This window comes from Mycena indigotica, assembly GCF_014461135.1.
Source record: "Mycena indigotica strain 171206Taipei chromosome Unknown Mind.scaff0004, whole genome shotgun sequence".
Lineage (NCBI taxonomy): Eukaryota > Fungi > Basidiomycota > Agaricomycetes > Agaricales > Mycenaceae > Mycena > Mycena indigotica.
The window spans coordinates 5800668-5819717 of NW_023503003.1; the positions used below are offsets into that span (position 1 = coordinate 5800668).

Consider the following 19050-nt stretch of genomic DNA (forward strand, 5'->3'; position numbering starts at 1 on the left):
CATATGCTAAGTGACTAAGATAGCCAGCACCAGTTGCATTCAAATATTGCAGTACTAGCTGGTACTGCCTGTCAGACACACGTTTTGCCTTTGCCAGGTACCAGGTTAAGTCAGATTCATCTAGCTCTTGAGGTTGTTTAAGATGTGCCATGTCAGGCTCTAGAATTTCAGCCAGATATTGAAGGCTAGGATTGGTAAAATCATGATAGTGGAGTCTGGATAAGAGACGATTTCGCCGTGCCATTTGCCGCAGCATAGTAAAATCAATATCATCTAAAATTATGGTAAGATTAGTGCAAATTAAGCAAGCTCAGATATAAATGAACATACAGAGATGTTGGTTAGTAGGAATTCTTTGTAGTTGACCATTGATTTGTTCTCCTTGAAACTCAGCTAACCCAGGCCCAGGTCCCCAGTACTTGGTTTGAGCTGCAACATGTACTGAAAAGTGCAAGTTGGGTGGTTCATTAATATCTGGGTGTGTGTTTTGAACATATTGTCTATACTTGATAAGCTGTTCTGTAAACATATCTGCTTCACTATGTGAAACAGAGAATGATGCATTGATATTAGTTGCTGCTACTAGATGATAAAACCCTGTTTGCATATTTTCATTTACATCATTATCTTCAGATAGATCTGTTTCAGGAATAACCAGAGGAAGAACAGCAGTGAAGAGCACCAGATATTGGTCTGCCTTAATTTTGCCATGTTTTTTCTCTCCAAGATTAGGAGGTAACCTAGGGATATGGGAGGGTAGATACATCTCCTGTATACAAGTTCTGATATTCTCTATTGCAGTCTTATTGAGTTTGAAGTTGCCAAAGACTGCTGCACCAGTATATTCCTGATCAAAGTCATCACTGTTATAATCATCTTCACTTAGATCACTTGAGCTATTGTCTGTTGAAGAGGCAGCACTGGGGTTAGGTGTCATGACAGCTGATTGAGACCAATTGTCATCAACTTCCATCTCATCATTATCTATAGCTGGAGGTTGGGAAACACCTCTTTGATGGGGTGTTCTATCTGTATCTGTTGTTCCTAGAGTATTGCTCTGACTATAATTATCATAGAACTCTGCAAAGTCTTCTGGGTTATCCAGAGGGTCATTCAAAAGTGCCTCTACTTCACTGGCAGTTTCAGATCTGGCAGGTTCATCATAGGTTTCCAGGTCATTGATCTTTTGAAGTTCCATCTCCTTTTCATCTGATCTGCCCACACCCCACACAGTCCGGAGTTGGAAACGCAGGCACCCTCAAGCCAGTTATGCATAAAACCTAGTATTGTGTGCTTGATTGGGTTCCAGTATGGTAGCCTATAGAATGATGACCATCGTATACCAGTTGCAGCTGCCCTTTCATTGCGACCCTTCAGAGTAGTTTCATCTTTCCATAGCTGAGCAGCAATACGTACTGCATCTGCATCTCGTAGCTGCCAGTTCTGCCAGTCAAGTCTTGCATTTTCATCAGATGTCAGAAGACAGTACCAACAATAACAGTTGGCTGAATGTGAAAGAAATCCACTAGCCTCTCTTGCTGCCAATAGATCAGCAACAAGAGGGATAATTCTAGCTCTGACAGCAGTACCCTCTGGATGCAAGTGGGTAATGACCACCTTTCCAGGCTCATAGGAGAGAATTTTCTTGATAATTGGATCCAGAACATGAGGAATTATAGCTGCATCAGGTTTTCCAGGTGAAGGGATAAGAGCTGCTAGAAACATATTTTCCTTGCGATAACGTAAATGAGCAGGTAGATTGAGACAGCAGAGGTATATGCCACCACATGATACTGACTTTCCTATACTCTCTATTAATAACACTCTCAGAAAAGGGAGATACTGTATATACCTGCAGTTTTATTTCCAAGAGGATTGAACCAGTCAATGTAAAGGCTGAACACCAGATTGTACCTGTTCTCAAGATATTCACCAAGATCTGCCCAAGCTTGACTATCTTGAAGATCATCTATATCACTTCCAGGCTCTGGAAATTCCCTGTCAACTGCAGTTGCTAAAGCTTCTTCAATAGGTCTCTGGGATAAAAAGAACTGAAGCCATTGATCAAAATCCTGAGTATTGAAAGTTGTATGTGCCACATTCTTAGTACCCTTTGCAGTTCTGCGTTGACGTTGAAGAGTTGCACCACATTTCCTTGCACGTGGAGAACGCCGGAAACTGCAAACTTTTGGAAGCTTATCTATATTGCCAGAATAAAGGGTATAACACTTTGGACAACAGATAGTCCGTTTGATTATTGGTTCAATATCAAACTTGGAGAACATAGTTCTGACATCTATAGGAACATGAAAATCTGGAAGAGTAACAGAGATTCCCTGTTGCTTGAGTCCTAGAGAGACAATTTCTAAAACAGTAGCAATAATCAAATTGATTGCCTTGAGAGTAGTGTTGACAACAGCTCTGCTGACATTAGCCTTGGTGTGTAGCCAAAGTGCAAGCATTGAGCAAAGTTGAATAACAAGCATTAGTCCAGGTTCAGGTTGAGTGGTTTCTGGACCTGGGTCTGAGAAAAGCACAAGAAGTCATTATAGGCTCTGGAATTTAAGGTGTGAAATAAACCTTCTGGTCCTTCATTGCCTGTGTCTGGGACACCAAGATCTGTTTCAATAATTTAATAATTTAATCAAGTAGAAAATATTATTACCTGAATCACTGTCATCATCAGAATCTACCAAGTCTGCAGCAGTAGCTGCATGAACTCCTCTAGTTGGCCTTCTATTCTTGGTCTGTCTCTGGCCTGCTAGTCCTTTTACATGGCCACCTTGTTTATGCTGCTCTCGACTGCCATGTGATCATTCGGCCAGGCTGTACTACTCCATCAAGTTCAATACTACTCTTGTAGCACCCATACTTGGTGCACTTGCAGGGATAGAGCTTAGGAGGTTTGGGCTTTGGGGGCATCGAAGGCGGAATGAAGGGGAAGTCAATTGGGAGGCTACAGATAAGAAGATCCGGCCCATTTGATCTAAATCAGGGTCAGCAGACCTATGACGTAGTTGCGGGTAATATTCCAGCGCTTTCAATTCACCTCCGGCTAATGATTTACCGGCCCCGATCATTATGACGTAGACCGGCAGAGAGGAAATTCCCTCCACCACTGTCTACGTCATTGACACAGGTGCACAGCCCCCTGCTTAACTCCTTTCCAACGCTGACCAGCGGGATTCATTTCGATTGGGGGGCTGTCCGCGGCCGCACAGTAACAGGACGCGGTAGACCTCCTCAATCGGTCAGCGGACGTTACCCGATGCCATATGTGCACTGTCTGTCCCCCGATCTGCCTGCTCACTCGCTGGGTCTCCACAACGACAGCCGCCCAAGCTGCCTCTTCCCGCCTCCTGCCTCGGGCCACACTGTCAGCGCTGCCGCGAACAGCCAAGCCGACAAGCCTGGGCGGCACTACATAGGACTGGGCGACAATGACAAGACGATGACCGCTGTAACAATGTCAGTGTGTTAAACAGGCAGTGTAACGTTAATTTGACCTTCTTTATTGATGTCGCGCAGCCGTTTGGTGTCAGTGAAGGGAGTGGGCAGCGGGCTGGGGTCGAGACTCGAGGGGAGCGGTCTTACAACATGGGCTGATGTCAGTGCAGACGAGTTGGTGGGCCCAGTTTGGCGTGATTCGCCCGAGAAATGCCCCCAGGGTGGCCGGGACAACTCAGGGCCATGAGACAACCGCTGGGCCGTTCTGTCCAGGAATTTGAGGGTGTGGCGGGGTGCATCAAGCGTGCTGAACGCTGGAGTTTGGCTGGTATCGAAGAAGAACTCGGCGCGAGGTGGCCGGGGTAAGTTCGAGCCACCAAGTGATGGCAAGCGGGAACGCGTGGGTGGATTCACGCCATTTTCGCGCTATGGGGTGCGCTGGAGGAGACGAGCTGTGGGGCAAAGTTTGGCGCGATTTACTCAAGAGACGCGCGAGGGGTGGCAGGAGAAACCCGGGGGCCACTGAATCTAGCAAGTGATGGCAGGCGGGAACGCGTGGGTTGATTCCCGCCGTTTTCGGGCGGTATGGTGCATTGGGGGGAGAGGAGCTATTGGGCGAGGTTTGGCGCGGATGGCCCAAGAGACGCGCCCAGGGCGGCTGTGTCAAGTTGGGGACAACCTTGAATTTTGCAAGCGACGATGGGCAGGAACGCGTCAGTCAATGCCCGCCGTTTTTTCTCCACGGAGTGCGTTGGTAGACACGAGGCGACAGGCCGAGTTTGGCGCGATTATCCCGAGAAATGCCCCCAGGGTGGCTGGGACAACTCGGGGCCATCTGAATTTGGCAAGTGACGGCAGGCGGGAACGCGTGGTTAGATGCCCACAAATTTCGTACCATAGGGTGCATTAAAGGATACGAGTTTGCAGGCGAGGTTTGGTGCGATTTGGTCAAGAGACGCACCCAGGGCTGTTGGTCCAAGTCGGGGATGCTTGGATTTGGCAAGTGATGGCAGGCGGGAACGCGTGGGTCGATGAGCGCCGTTGTCTGGTGCAAATTTGATTTGTTTGCTAGTCCTCCTTGTACTTCAATAAAATAATATGTAATCAACTATTTCTCTAAACATAACAAAAAAAACTAGTCTGTAAAGTCTACACATCATCCATCCCAGAGCCTGACGAGTCTGGGTCTAGGTTCAGTGTTGGTTCTGGTGAAGTATCGGCCCTCTCACCATCATCATCCTCACTATCTCGCAGATCAATGTCTGGCTCCTCCCCATTCTCCTTCTGCTCTCGTCGCTGACGCTCTGCCTCAACCTCCTCTTCTGTTGGAATGTTGTAGGGCTGAACCATAATGTCCCCATACTGCCGCATGAACGCTCGTCGTTTAAGATTCTTCCAACTGTCGATCTTTGCCCAGTCTGCACAGTGCTCCTTGGCTGGGAATGCGATGGTCGTGTCTTCTGCGTATGCTGCACGCTCCTGGACATCCATCCTGTTATAGAACTCGGGCTGGAAGTAGTCGATGGGAAGACGGACGGGAATCTCTTGTGCACCAGTATAGTAGACTGGAGGAGGTAAAATGTGTGAAAGCCGAGATGCAGCTGCTAGCTCATCGGTCTTGCGTACAGGTGGTCTGTATTGCAGTCAGCTTGTGAAATCAAAAGGCCAAAGGACTCACTTGTGGCCAACCGGATTCCGGGCCCATTTCTCCTCAATCCGTATGTCAATCCAGCGTAGGAGGTCCGTAAAGGTTTCATTTCGACCAGGCTTGATACGTGCCTGGGTAGCGTACTTCTTTCCGGCATCTTCTGGCTTGCGCTTCTCTGGTGTTAGTGGTTCGTCGTCAGAGTGGCAAGCCGGTTGGCCAATTAGACGAAGAGCTGGTTTGGGGAGCCCTTCGAGGGTCGCCTGGTCAAAACGACGATCACAGAGCTGAAATAACTGATGAATAAACTTCAAAAATAAGACATAAGTGAACACACCCGTCCGCGGCGCTTCTTGTCGGCATCGAGTATCGCAGCCTCAATATTTACACCAGGTCTGAGCTCTTCCGCACGACTGTCTGGTCCAAGGGTGGAGGCGAGGAAGACATTATAGACATCAGTAAGAAAAACCGAATCAAGAGCAATATCGAGGGAGACTGAGGATTCAGTGAATCCAAAGAAGCGTGTAATGGTTTGGAAAGTTGATATCGCAATATGACGATGGAGTTGGTTGTAGTCTGACTGTGCCGGTCCAAAGACATCAGGATGGAAAGCCTTGAGACCAGCCAGGGTTATGGCCGTAAACGCGCTTGCGATATGCTCCGCTGGGATGCTGCCGATGGCAGTTGCAATTTTGCCACGGCCACCCCTTTCTCTGGCCTCCCTATTAGCTTCTGAAACTGCAGACAACAACTGCTGGGCACGGCGTAGAGCATCTTGTACTGGGCGCTTGGCTTGAACGATTAGATCATCGACATGAGCTTGAAGATTGTCGACATGGCTGTGACGAAGCTCATACCACGCCTTTGCTTCATCTGCCCGGCCGAGAACATCGGTCTGCTTGAAGAGCCCACAAAGACAGCGCACCCAGCTGCGAAACGCTTGCTATATCACATATCCAAATGTTAGTTGGCTGGTAAAAATGTAATTGGTACACGCACTGCTGTCGAGTTCTCATAATTTTCTGGAGTTGCCCGAAATGCATGTCGACGTGCAATAAGACCGGCTGAAGATGCAGCGGACATGGTGGGTGCTTCTGCGCTAGCTCCGGATGCCGCGGATGTTGTTCCACCAGCACCACTGCTTGATTGAGCCTGAGGAGCGGTCGTACCACCAGCAGTTTTGGTGTTTGTGGCGGATGAACCGGCTGCGGTTGTTGGAGATGGCTGACTTGGACTGGGCTGTCCATGTCTGCCCCTGCCATGTTTGCGTCCAGGTCGACCACGCTTGGCTGGTGGAGATCCTCCAACTCCAGTAGTGGGACTGGCTTCAGTATCGGCTTGGTTGCCATCGGATCCGCGCTTGCGCTTTGTCGCTGTTCGTATGCCGGGCATATGAATAACAGGAAGATGAAACAATACCAATGAAAGACTGCTTACCTTTTAGCTGAGTCGATACTTCAAAGAAACAAAGACGCATCACCACACATGTTTGCAATGCGGGCAGAGGCACAGATGATTTGGCAGGCCGGGGATCAAAAACTGAATTATTGAATACACAGCTTAACGACTGACTACAAAGAGCTCAAAGGGCTCTTGCCATCCGGACACTCAACGGACGCTAGGTCTGCCACATGTCTGACATTTGCTGTCGGACGCAAGGGTTGCCCGCGGTGTCACATTCTCGTTGTTGATTTGAATGCTTACCATGTTATAGCGTCGTTATCTCTCCCCACTCTTTCGCGTTCACAGTCCATTCGCCCCAAGCTAGAGGAGGTAAGTCCAATTTGCTTCAAGAACAAACTTACTCACTTTGTATAGGCCGCCGTTTGCCAAATCGCCTCCGCTTGTAACCCATCTCGTTCGCAAAGCTTCAAGGCAAGTCAGGACCACTTTCCGTTAAATTGTACTCACTTATCAACAGAGCTTGCTCGCGTCGCTGTTGCTGGCCGACACTGCCCCTTCCCGCGGCCTTCAAATCCCACCACTCATCCGCGTATTTTCCCCCCCCATACAATTTCCCTCCTCACCGTCGTTGTCATTTGCAGCGTTCGATGGGGTCTTCAAGTTGCTGTAGGCTATTAACGCCGAGCAGGTCGTCAGAGCTGGAGGAGCTAGCGAACGAGGAGACTAGTTTTGTAGTTCCTCTCACCTTTTCCGCGCACTAACTCTCGTTGCAGGTGGTTCCGAGTTTGCCCAACGGCTATAATTATCAAAAAGTCAGCCAATCAAGCGTTCTTGACGCGCAACAAGCGCGCCTTTTACTCCTTCTCCGCCCGCGTGCTGACCCTCGTTTCCAGGCTGACCGCCCTCTCCCGTTTGCGATTCCCAACCGGTGCGTGCCCAGCTCATTGTCAAGACCGGCCGGCGCTGACTCGTTCTTTCCCAGCATCGATTCGGCGCCATTCGCAGGCTGCAGAAGCAGAAGAGGCGGTCCGGGGCGTGTTAGAGCACAGCGGCAAAGCGGCTGGAGGGCGTAGTTAGCATTCCAGCCACTTTAGATAGATGTCGGCGGCTTGCCGTGGATTGGCGGGCTCGGCGGGCCGTTCGCGGCAGGCAGCGCAATCCGCGCGTCTTGAAGCCGGGCGCAGTCATGTGGTTTTGGGCCGAAGCACGGGCGAGCGGGCTGGTCGGTGGAGCGAGCGGGAGATGAGGGGAAGCGGGAGTGGTTGGTAAGCGACACGTGCCGTCGGGCAACGGGCCCGACAGGCCGGCCGGTCGCTTCCTCACGACCCTGAGCCTCCCTGCGCTCGCCGTCGTTGGCGCAGCCTGCTGCGTGCCCGCCTAGCTTTTCTTCGTTGCATCGCGCGTTGGGAGGGCGGCGGGGCTATATATATATATATATACTTCAGGTCAAGAAGATGAGGCGAAGGAGAAGGGTGGTGAGTATCAATTTGTCCTTTCTCCCTCCTCGATGCACTCGCTGACTCCCGCTTTCAGAGCGTGTCAACCTGAAGCGAATCCCCGCCCAACCCCGGGCCGCCCGCACCGTCACCGCTGTGTCGTCGGGCAACGTCCCACAAACGATGGTGCCTGTACCATACGAGACGACAATCTAGAGGCTTGTCGCTTACGAGTTGTTTGGTTGGTTGGCCACCGTGGTGGGGGACGTGTATGCTATATGCGCTATGTGGCGATGATGAGCGACGAAAAAAATGATTCAAATTCATGCATTCCTTTCGCTTTAGTTCAAGAGCACGAACAACAACACATGAAAAGTACTCCGCGCTTGACTCAAATTCACAGCAGCTGAATGTATTCTACTTCTCACTATGGAGTTACACTCGAACTAGCCGCTATGAAAGTGTGAACCGTTGGTAGCTGGCCTAAGCGAACCTACTATGTAGTTGGCTCAAACTGACAATGCATAGAGCTACTCTCCTCCGTCGATAGTGCATCCCTTTCGCTTCATCTGAGTGTATTTTGCTGGGTCAATTCGAAGAGTTACTGCTGAGAGCGTCCAAATCTACTCTATTTCTTGGTCTCGGTTCCTAATAGTACTTGTCAGTGGTACAAACAACAGGTTCTAGCTGATATGGTTCAGAATTCTTCTACAAGTGGTTGATTATAGCTTCAATGAGCATGGCGATATGGTGCAGGGTCATGGGGGCGTGCTCGCCGATCTGGTCAGTCAGGATGAGAGCAAAGTGGCTTTTCATTGCGTATGCGTCGTAGTGTGACTTCATGTTGCGGAGCTCAGGTAGCCCCAGTCCAACCGAACGGAGGAGCCCGATGTAGCCTGCGAGGCTTTCTCGAGGCGCCGACTGCAAGAAAGCGAGCAGGTCGTTTTCGTCGGTGTTTTCGGCGGGCTGTTGCGCGTGAAGAGTCTGAATATCCAGCGGGTATATGTGCTAATTACCTGAATGTTCACTGGTGTCACAGAACTGAAGCTGTTTCCGGCCCCAATGGACGGAGAGGTGCCAGCTGCGGACTGGGCTGGTTGATTGAGATTCTGAGCTGCATATGGACGAGGCGGGAAAGGATACACAGTCGGCTTTCTTGAGGGTATGCGGGGGCTAATTGTCAACGCCGGGTCGATTCCCTTGCACTAAGTAATGAATCAGTTGCAAGTCACGGGAAAATCAACAACAAATGGACGGACTGCTGGATATTCTGAGGCGGAGAAGGGCTGGAGAGCTTGAGGAGTCCGAGCGTCATCGAAAGCCTGCGCAGACAGTAAGTTGGCGGTAAATTGAGGCCTCAGATATGTTCCGAGTGTGCCAAATCGCGTTTCTCTCTCCTGGACAGCCTGCTCGGTGGAGTCATGACCACTCGATCTCAAACTAAAACCCGATCCAGGCCGCGAAGGCAGGCAACTTCCAGGTGTCGACGCGGGTTGCGCTAATTCATACTTATGAAGGATACTCGGAAGGTCGCCAGCGAGGGCCACATCTCGACTGGTGTCGTCTGGCTCAGCATGACGGTGGCTTTTGGGAGAGCACAGTAGCACATCCCGTGACTGGCATGTAATTATTTCCCATGTCAAACCATACCCCCCCCTTGCACGCCCCGCTCCAACGCTAAGTCGCGCTCGCTCGCCAAGTCGCGCGAGCGAGAGACCCCTCTAATATACTACTTTTTTCAGCGCACGGACCTATAAACAAGGTCATGTGAGTACTCTGTGCATCGAGCAGCGGGCGAAAAATTGGGATTTGGGGACAGGTTTGAGTGGATTTGGGGGACATAACATGCTGGGGAATTTGGCGTCACTCTCGGGCTTTCCGGGCAGGCATATAACGATGTAAAGTCATATATTAGCTATTTTAAAAGGTACATCCAGGCGCGCTAATTAACAACGCGTCGCGACGCGTGCCAACTCCCTGCGACGCGTCAAATCTCAAGTCCACAACGCGTCCATCTCCAAATCCAACACCCTCCAGCGCAGAGCGCTATTCACGCAGCCTTGATAAGCCTCCCGTTCGTTGGCCTCCGGCGGCCCAGACCTGTAAAATTTGAGCCTTATATCGCGTCAAATGGAGGCAAAACCGCACCCAAAATATACCATCAAATGCAGCGCAAACTGTGTGGAGCAACACACAGTCGACACCTTTGCAAGCCCACCCCACGTTGGCCTCCGGCGGTTCAAACCCTGCAAAAAATGAGCCTTATATCGCGTCAAATAGAGGCAAAAACGCACCCAGAATATACCATCAAAACGAGCGCGGACAGCAGTGTCGGACACGGATTAACAAGAGTCGGGGAGCATCCGAGTCGGCCGCCGCACCGCCCGGAAATGTTCCAGCCGAGAGCGCCGAGAGGAGCGAGATGGCCCAGCTGATGTCGGTCGGAGGTGGTGGTGATGATAGAAGAACGGCGCGGGGCAAAGGCAGGGGGAAAGTGCCGAGATGAAGGGCCAACGTTGAGCTGGGTGGTCCGGCCTTCCCGTTGGTGATGGCGGAGATGGAGCCGGTCAAGCCCTCAGCAGCCACGGAAAGTGTCGCAGGCCGGCGGGAACATGGCACGACGGCAACAGGGCAGGGACACAAGTTGAGCATGGACACAATAAAAACAGGATGAGTTAAGGGAGCAAGGATAGAGTGAAAGCGTACCCCAGGACTGCACTTCATTCTTGAACGGACCGGCCGACTCAACGTCTTGAGGAGAAAGGTGGCGCGGGTCGAAACGCGATGGGCAAAGCAACGCGCCGGTGACAACGACATGGGATACGGTCAGCACCGACAGAAGGACTGGAGGACATTGGCCGGTGCCCTACAAAAAATGTAAGTGAAGGATGATAAGGCAAGCGGAAGGTGCTTACAAATGGAGTCTAAGCCAAGGGTAAGATGCTGTGCTCGGCGCCCCACGACCTTTCCTTCCCCGCGGCACCGCCAAATGTCCTGCGTGAAACCGGCTCGGCGCTGCGCGCGTGCCCCCGAGTCCCTCTGATGATCGACGCCGCCATAGGCCGAGTGATGCAGTCGTCCAAAATGATTGCTCGGCGCTTCGCGCCTCGCTCGCTCGCAATCCAGCACAACAGCAGTGTGGAAAACACACTGCCGAGAGCTTTGAAGGCCAGGGCGTTTTGATCGCCTCCGGCGGCAAAAACCTGTGAAAAAGTGAGCTATTTAGACGCTAAAAAGAGGGCAAAAATGTACCGAAAAATACCATCAAAATCTGGTGATGGCATCATGCCGGGGTGCCGACGGGCGATCCGGCCCCGGCGAGGCATGATATAGAACCAAAATGGGCGGCATAGTCCGCAATGCCAAAAGTCCAGGCGGTAGCGCAGGCCTCCGGCAGCGAAAATCTGGGAAAAATGAGCTTTTTGGACGTCAAAAATGCGGGCAAATGTGCTTACGTAAGCGTCATTTTGTAGGTCAAAATCGCCACAGAAGTGCTTGCCGAAGAGCTGGTATGGCCCCAGATCTGGACATAACATGAATGAAATATAACAATGAAGCAGAAAGACCATACCGGCACAGTTTCCTCACACCGGCAGAGGTTCCCCCTATGGTCGGCGTGGGTGGCGGCGAAGCAGGTGCGGCCTCAACGATAGCAACAGTAAGTCTAAGGCGGATGTCAGTCCTGCATTATCAAACATCAGTAAGGACTTACCAGCATAGATTTCCCGCCCGAGCAGAGGTCCCCCCTCCGCGTAGTCATGGTCAACGACAACACTAATCGGACATCAGTACAAGCTCATATCCCCTCAGCAGAAACAACTTACCAGCAATATTCCGCATCTAAGCAGAGGTTCACGCTCCCGCTTGCCTCGCGAATGATGGTCACAAATCTAAAGCTGAGATCAACATCTTATCGCGAAGAACAAGGGCGACAACTTACTAGCAAAGCATCTACGCACGAGCAGAGGTTCCCCCTCTGTATATGGGTCGGGTCGCGTTGATAATAGCGAGGCTAAGTGGTACATCAGTACGACATCATACGACCACAATGAAAGCAACTTACAGGCAACAATTCACCGCCCGAGCAGAGGTTCACGGTTGGAGGATAGACATGACCTGCAACGCCAACGGCCACAAAGCTATGGCTTACATCAACACCTTATCATCGAAGAACGACGGCGATGACTTACTAACAAAGATTCCGCACACGAGCAGAGGCTCCCCCTTCATATTGGGTCGCATTGATAAGAACACTAAGCAGGGAATCAGGACGATGTCATAGTACAACAACAAAAGCAACTTACAAGGAAGAATTTGACGTCCGAGCAGAGGTTCACCCTCTCGCAAAAGTTTGAGTGGCCGTCGCCAGCTGAAACATAACGTTATTACTCTGTTAGAACCGATAGAGCAACAACATACAACTAGTCCTTCCGCTGACGAGCAGAGTAGAGCTCTTAGTTGCGAGACGTTGGCACCGCAGAGGGAAGAGGCGGCGGCGCGGCATCCATGACGACGTCCACATTCGATGACACGACTACAATAGATCAGCATCATATCCCAGAGACAGAAACAACTTACGAGCAGAGGTTCCCCGTCTGAAGACAGCAGCGCGGACAGCTAAGAAGCTATACTGACATCAACAACGCGCTGGAAAGCAAACAAAATAAGGACATACCGGCATAGTCGATGTCCACGCAGAGGCTCCCCAACTTACAAGCAGAGGTTCCTCATCTCTGACGACGGCGGCGCGAACAGCAACGAATCTGTGCCAACATCAACGACGCGCTAGAAAGCAAGCAAGATATTGACATACCGGCAGAGTCCCCATGTCCACGCAGAGGTTCCCCCCTCCCGCAAAGTATAAAGCGACCGAGGACTCGGAGAAGCTAGACATTGTGTGAGCGACTTGGACAAACACAAAAAGTGGACAATAGTACATACCTCTGAGTTGGTGCTCGGACTCGGCTGAGTCCAGAGAGTCGTGAGCTGGGCAAGGCGGAGGAGAACGTGCAAGGTGGGTCCGGACCAGCTACCAACCCGGGTGTGAAACGACGACAACAGTGCAGCTGGTTGCCAGCGCTGGATGAAGAGTGGTCAGTAAAAAATAAAAAGGAAGCCAAACACAACATACATAAATGGCGCGCCTGACGCTGCCCGTTCGAGCGGCTTCCGTGTGGTTGAGTAGACCGGTTGCGCCAGACTGTCAGAGGAGGTCAGAAGAAAGCGCTGAGTTCACAGCCGCACACGCACACTCCGTATGACTGGACGCGTTGCCGTAAACGGTGCACTCGGGAACACGACTTGAAAGCCCAAACTAGGGCTGAGAACGGGGAGCAGGAGGGTGCTACGGAGGCTGGGATGAGCGCGGGCGGCAAGAAAACAGACGGAGGCATACCTTCATCGACGAGGAACGCGTTGACGAGTGTTGTGGTGGTGGAGTGAAGACAAGCCAGGAAATGGCGCGTGACTTCGTTGATGATTTGATTTCTCCACGGAAATCACATCAACGGTGTCAAGCACACTGTCACCGAGTCAGGGTCGGAATGAGCGGCGCGGAGAGTGAGGAAGAGTGCCGAGTAACGGGTGGTGCGTTAGCCCGTGCTTGCCGGGTCTGAAGCTAACGGAGATGATGATGCAGGCTCACCCGGTGCACGTAGGCGTGGGCGGCGCGCAATCATGATGGCGCATCATCGATACGGGTGATGCGGCGCGACGCGACACGTCGGGGAGGATAGCTTGAGTGCCATGCGGGGCATGGCCAAAAGAACAGGTGTTGCCTTGCCGTCCCCAGCGCGCGCAGGCATGTCCCGCTTTCCGTGGCGTACTATTTTTAGAGTTCACCTGCGGTGACGGAAATAGTCGCCAACCTCGGCCAATGAAGACCGCCGACGGCAATGCGGTCAGGGTTCAATCTTATTGTCAGGGTCCTATTGCGTTAACACGGAAGAGAAGCCACCCACGAACAAAATCAAGAAGCCCGCTGACAGGCAGCCCGGTGATGTGGCGATCACTGCCCGGGCATGTACGAACCCTGTAGAAACTTGGTACAGTTGAATGCTCCTCCTGTGGCTTTTGGCCTACATGTGTTCTGCCCTTTTGTTTTCCTTAGGTCTTCAAGTATCTCTTTTTTGCCCAATTTTCAGCGCAATTGACGCGTTAAACGACGCGTTTCTTGCGTGTTATCAGCGCGTTTTTTCTGCGGCTCAGCGGTAGCTAGCTGCTTACATTTTTCGCGCCCATCACTACTCACACTGGATGCCAGATTGGGCAATTCACCCGGTCCAGTGCGGATTCTTCCCTGTGCAAACCAATCCGTATGGTCAATTCAGACAAATTTCAGGTAAGCTTATGCTTGAGCATTTGCGGCTGGCCTGAGGCCTATCGCCCCACGCGATGGGGTTGAATCTAACAAAAAGCTGTGATTTCCTGCTTTTTGGGTCCAGTCAGCGCACATCGGCCATGCGACCCGATTAAAGCCCCAGAATGATATTAATAGTTATCCGCTACCCTGAGCCCGTCTCCGATTCGCCTCACGGGCCCAGACTCGTCACGATCTTCGCAAATCATTTCCGGGGCCCACACTGATTTCCGCTTCACCACCGCCCGCGTTGCAACGCCGCTTACCGCAGCATGTCCATTTGACAGCTGGAACATTTCGTAAGTTCTGCAGCCAGCTATGCCCGTCTCGCCCTTTGCGCCTCCCAAAATTCGATTCATTGTCCATTTCAGTCCTTTCGCATGTTGGACTCGTATGGCGTTTGCTGGTGAACCAAATTTCTTTTCGCAGCTGCTTCAAATCCATCTACTCAACGCCCTCCGCACTCAAAATAGCTCGGCTAAAGCATAGAAACTGACATCTTTGCATTTTATGGAAGATCAGTCAGCCACTCGCACCGATAACGAGACAGCCCAGCTCGGGCGAACTGTCAAAGCTAAGCGAGCTCCAACGCCTATAAGAACCCCCCACGGGTCTCAGGCTTCGCGCCCGTCACTCTTTCCCTCCTCCCATCCACCAACTGCACGTGCCCGCCTCATCGTCGTCGTCGTCGACTCCCACCTCCATGTCAACCATGGTGTCGTGATGATGCTGTTGTGCTCGTCGTTCTTCTCCAGCCCCCGCTCACCATGTACACAGAATTCGAGCTCGACCCGAGCTTCATCGTCGTCTTACTCAAAGGTCAGTTTTACATTCGTGTTGTTGACTTGAGTACTTACCTGGTTGCAGCGTCATTATAATTCCCCCGCTCCCTCCTGGCAGACCTTCCGCCAATGCCAAGCTGGCCAGAGGTAAGTCCAATGCGTTCATTCGACAACATGCTTACTTACTTTGTATAGGCGACCGCTCGAAGATCAAGCTGTTCGCAAACAAGACGGTCAGCTCCACATTCTCGTTGTTGACCTGGATACTTACCATGTTATAGCGCCATTGTTTCTCCCCTCTACTCTTTCGTGTCCACGGACCCAAGCTGGAGGAGTAGGTCAGTCTAATCCGTTAGAACATGCTGACTTACTTTGCATAGTTAAATCGCCTCCGCTTTAGCGTCATTGTAACGCCCCCGTTCTCTCCTCCGCCAACCCCAAGCAGGAGGTAAGTCCAATGCGTTCATTCAACAACATGCTTGCTCACTTTTGCAGAGACCGTCCTTCCCGAATCGCTTCCGCTCGAAACCCAAGCTGTTCTCAAACCTGCAACGCAAGTACGGTGGGCTTCACATTCTCGTTGTTGATTTGAATGCTTACCATGTTATAGCGTCGTTATCTCTCCCCACTCTTTCGCGTTCACAGTCCATTCGCCCCAAGCTAGAGGAGGTAAGTCCAATTTGCTTCAAGAACAAACTTACTCACTTTGTATAGGCCGCCGTTTGCCAAATCGCCTCCGCTTGTAACCCATCTCGTTCGCAAAGCTTCAAGGCAAGTCAGGACCACTTTCCGTTAAATTGTACTCACTTATCAACAGAGCTTGCTCGCGTCGCTGTTGCTGGCCGACACTGCCCCTTCCCGCGGCCTTCAAATCCCACCACTCATCCGCGTATTTTCCCGCCCCATACAATTTCCCTCCTCACCGTCGTTGTCATTTGCAGCGTTCGATGGGGTCTTCAAGTTGCTGTAGGCTATTAACGCCGAGCAGGTCGTCAGAGCTGGAGGAGCTAGCGAACGAGGAGACTAGTTTTGTAGTTCCTCTCACCTTTTCCGCGCACTAACTCTCGTTGCAGGTGGTTCCGAGTTTGCCCAACGGCTATAATTATCAAAAAGTCAGCCAATCAAGCGTTCTTGACGCGCAACAAGCGCGCCTTTTACTCCTTCTCCGCCCGCGTGCTGACCCTCGTTTCCAGGCTGACCGCCCTCTCCCGTTTGCGATTCCCAACCGGTGCGTGCCCAGCTCATTGTCAAGACCGGCCGGCGCTGACTCGTTCTTTCCCAGCATCGATTCGGCGCCATTCGCAGGCTGCAGTAGCAGAAGAGGCGGTCCGGGGCGTGTTAGAGCACAGCGGCAAAGCGGCTGGAGGGCGTAGTTAGCATTCCAGCCACTTTAGATAGATGTCGGCGGCTTGCCGTGGATTGGCGGGCTCGGCGGGCCGTTCGCGGCAGGCAGCGCAATCCGCGCGTCTTGAAGCCGGGCGCAGTCATGTGGTTTTGGGCCGAAGCACGGGCGAGCGGGCTGGTCGGTGGAGCGAGCGGGAGATGAGGGGAAGCGGGAGTGGTTGGTAAGCGACACGTGCCGTCGGGCTACGGGCCCGACAGGCCGATCGTCGCTTCCTCACGACCCTGAGCCTCCTTGCGCTCGCCGTCGTTGGCGCAGCCTGCTGCGTGCCCGCCTAGCTTTTCTTCGTTGCATCGCGCGTTGGGAGGGCGGCGGGGCTATATATATATATATACTTCAGGTCAAGAAGATGAGGCGAAGGAGAAGGGTGGTGAGTATCAATTTGTCCTTTCTCCCTCCTCGATGCACTCGCTGACTCCTACTTTCAGAGCGTGTCAACCTGAAGCGAATCCCCGCCCAGCCCCGGGCCGCCCGCACCGTCACCGCTGTGTCGTCCCACAAACGATGGTGCCTATACCATACGAGACGACAATCTAGAGGCTTGTCGCTTACGAGTTGTTTGGTTGGTTGGCCACCGTGGTGGGACGTGTATGCTATATGCGCTATGTGGCGATGATGAGCGACGAAAAAAAAAATGATTCAAATTCATGCATTCCTTTCGCTTTAGTTCAAGAGCACGAACAACAACACATGAGCAGGATTGGAAAGTACTCCGCACTCAAATTCACAGCAGCTGAATGTATTCTACTTCTCACTATGGAGTTAGACTTGAACCAGCCCTATGAAAGTGTGAACCGTTGGGAGCTGGCCTAAGCGAACCTACTATGTAGTTGGCTCAAACTGACAATGCCCGTCGATAGTGCATGCCTTTCGCTTCATCTGAGTGTATTTTGCTGAGTCGATTCGAAGAGTTACTGCTGAGAGCGTCTAAATCTACTCTATTTCTTGGTCTCGGTTCCTAATAGTACTTGTCAGTGGTACAAACAACAGGTTCTAGCTGATATGGTTCAGAATTCTTCTACAAGTGGTTGATTATAGCTTCAATGAGCATGGCGATATGGTGCAGGGTCATGGGGGCGTGCTCGCCGATCTGGTCAGTCAGGATGAGAGCAAAGTGGCTTTTCATTGCGTATGCGTCGTAGCAGGATTTCATGTTGCGGAGCTCAGGCAGCCCCAGTCCAACCGAACGGAGGAGCCCGATGTAGCCTGCGAGGCTTTCTCGAGGCGCCGACTGCAAGAAGACGAGTAAGGCATTTTCGTCGGTGTCTTCGGCGGGCTGTTGCGCGTGAAAAGTCCGAATATCCAGCGGGTATATGTGCTAATTACCTGAATGTTCACTGGTGTCACAGAACTAAAGCTGTTTCCGGCCCCAATGGACGGAGAGGTGCTAGCTGCCAACTGGGTTGGTTGATTGAGATTCTGAGCTGCATATGGACGAGGCGGAAAAGGATACACAGCCGGCTTTCTTGAGGGTATGCGAGCGCTAATTGTCAACGCCGGGTCGATTCCCTTGCACTAAGTAATGAATCAGTTGCAAGTCACGGGAAAATCAACAACAAATGGACGGACTGCTGGATATTCTGAGGCGGAGAAGGGCTGGAGAGCTTGAGGAGTCCGAGCGTCATCGAAAGCCTGCGCAGACAGTAAGTTGGCGGTAAATTGAGGCCTCAGATATGTTCCGAGTGTGCCAAATCGCGTTTCTCTCTCCTGGACAGCCTGCTCGGTGGAGTCATGACCACTCGATCTCAGACTAAAACCCGATCCAGGCCGCGAAGGCAGGCAACTTCCAGGTGTCGACGCGGGTTGCGCTAATTCATACTTATGAAGGATACTCGGAAGGTCGCCAGCGAGGGCCACATCTCGACTGGTGTCGTCTGGCTCAGCATGACGGTGGCTTTTGGGAGAGCACAGTAGCACATCCCGTGACTGGCATGTAATTATTTCCCATGTCAAACCATACCCCCCCCCTTGCACGCCCCGCTCCAACGCTAAGTCGCGCTCGCTCGCCAAGTCGCGCGAGCGAGAGACCCTCTAATATACTACTTTTTTCAGCGCACGGACCTATAAACAAGGTCATGTGAGTACTCTGTGCATCGAGCAGCGGGCGAAAAATTGGGATTTGGGGACAGGTTTGAGTGGATTTGGGGGACATAACATGCTGGGGAATTTGGCGTCACTCTCGGGCTTTCCGGGCAGGCATATAACGATGTAAAGTCATATATTAGCTATTTTAAAAGGTACATCCAGGCGCGCTAATTAACAACGCGTCGCGACGCGTGCCAACTCCCTGCGACGCGTCAAATCTCAAGTCCACAACGCGTCCATCTCCAAATCCAACACCCTCCAGCGCAGAGCGCTATTCACGCAGCCTTGATAAGCCTCCCGTTCGTTGGCCTCCGGCGGCCCAGACCTGTAAAATTTGAGCCTTATATCGCGTCAAATGGAGGCAAAACCGCACCCAAAATATACCATCAAATGCAGCGCAAACTGTGTGGAGCAACACACAGTCGACACCTTTGCAAGCCCACCCCACGTTGGCCTCCGGCGGTTCAAACCCTGCAAAAAATGAGCCTTAT

At 51.9% G+C, this 19050-nt stretch overlaps 1 protein-coding gene across 1 annotated transcript; it reads right to left on the minus strand.

Annotated features, from left to right (window-relative positions):
• Nucleotides 1-14904: 14904 nt before the first annotated feature.
• MIND_00558100 (uncharacterized protein) lies at nucleotides 14905-15478 on the minus strand (the record flags this gene model as incomplete). Its single annotated transcript, XM_037362356.1, has 5 exons — nucleotides 14905-15098; nucleotides 15148-15209; nucleotides 15259-15287; nucleotides 15344-15398; nucleotides 15444-15478. 5 exons carry the CDS (start codon nucleotides 15476-15478, stop codon nucleotides 14905-14907), a joined length of 375 nt encoding a protein of 124 aa, XP_037222648.1.
• Between the last annotated feature and the right edge of the window lie 3572 nt (nucleotides 15479-19050).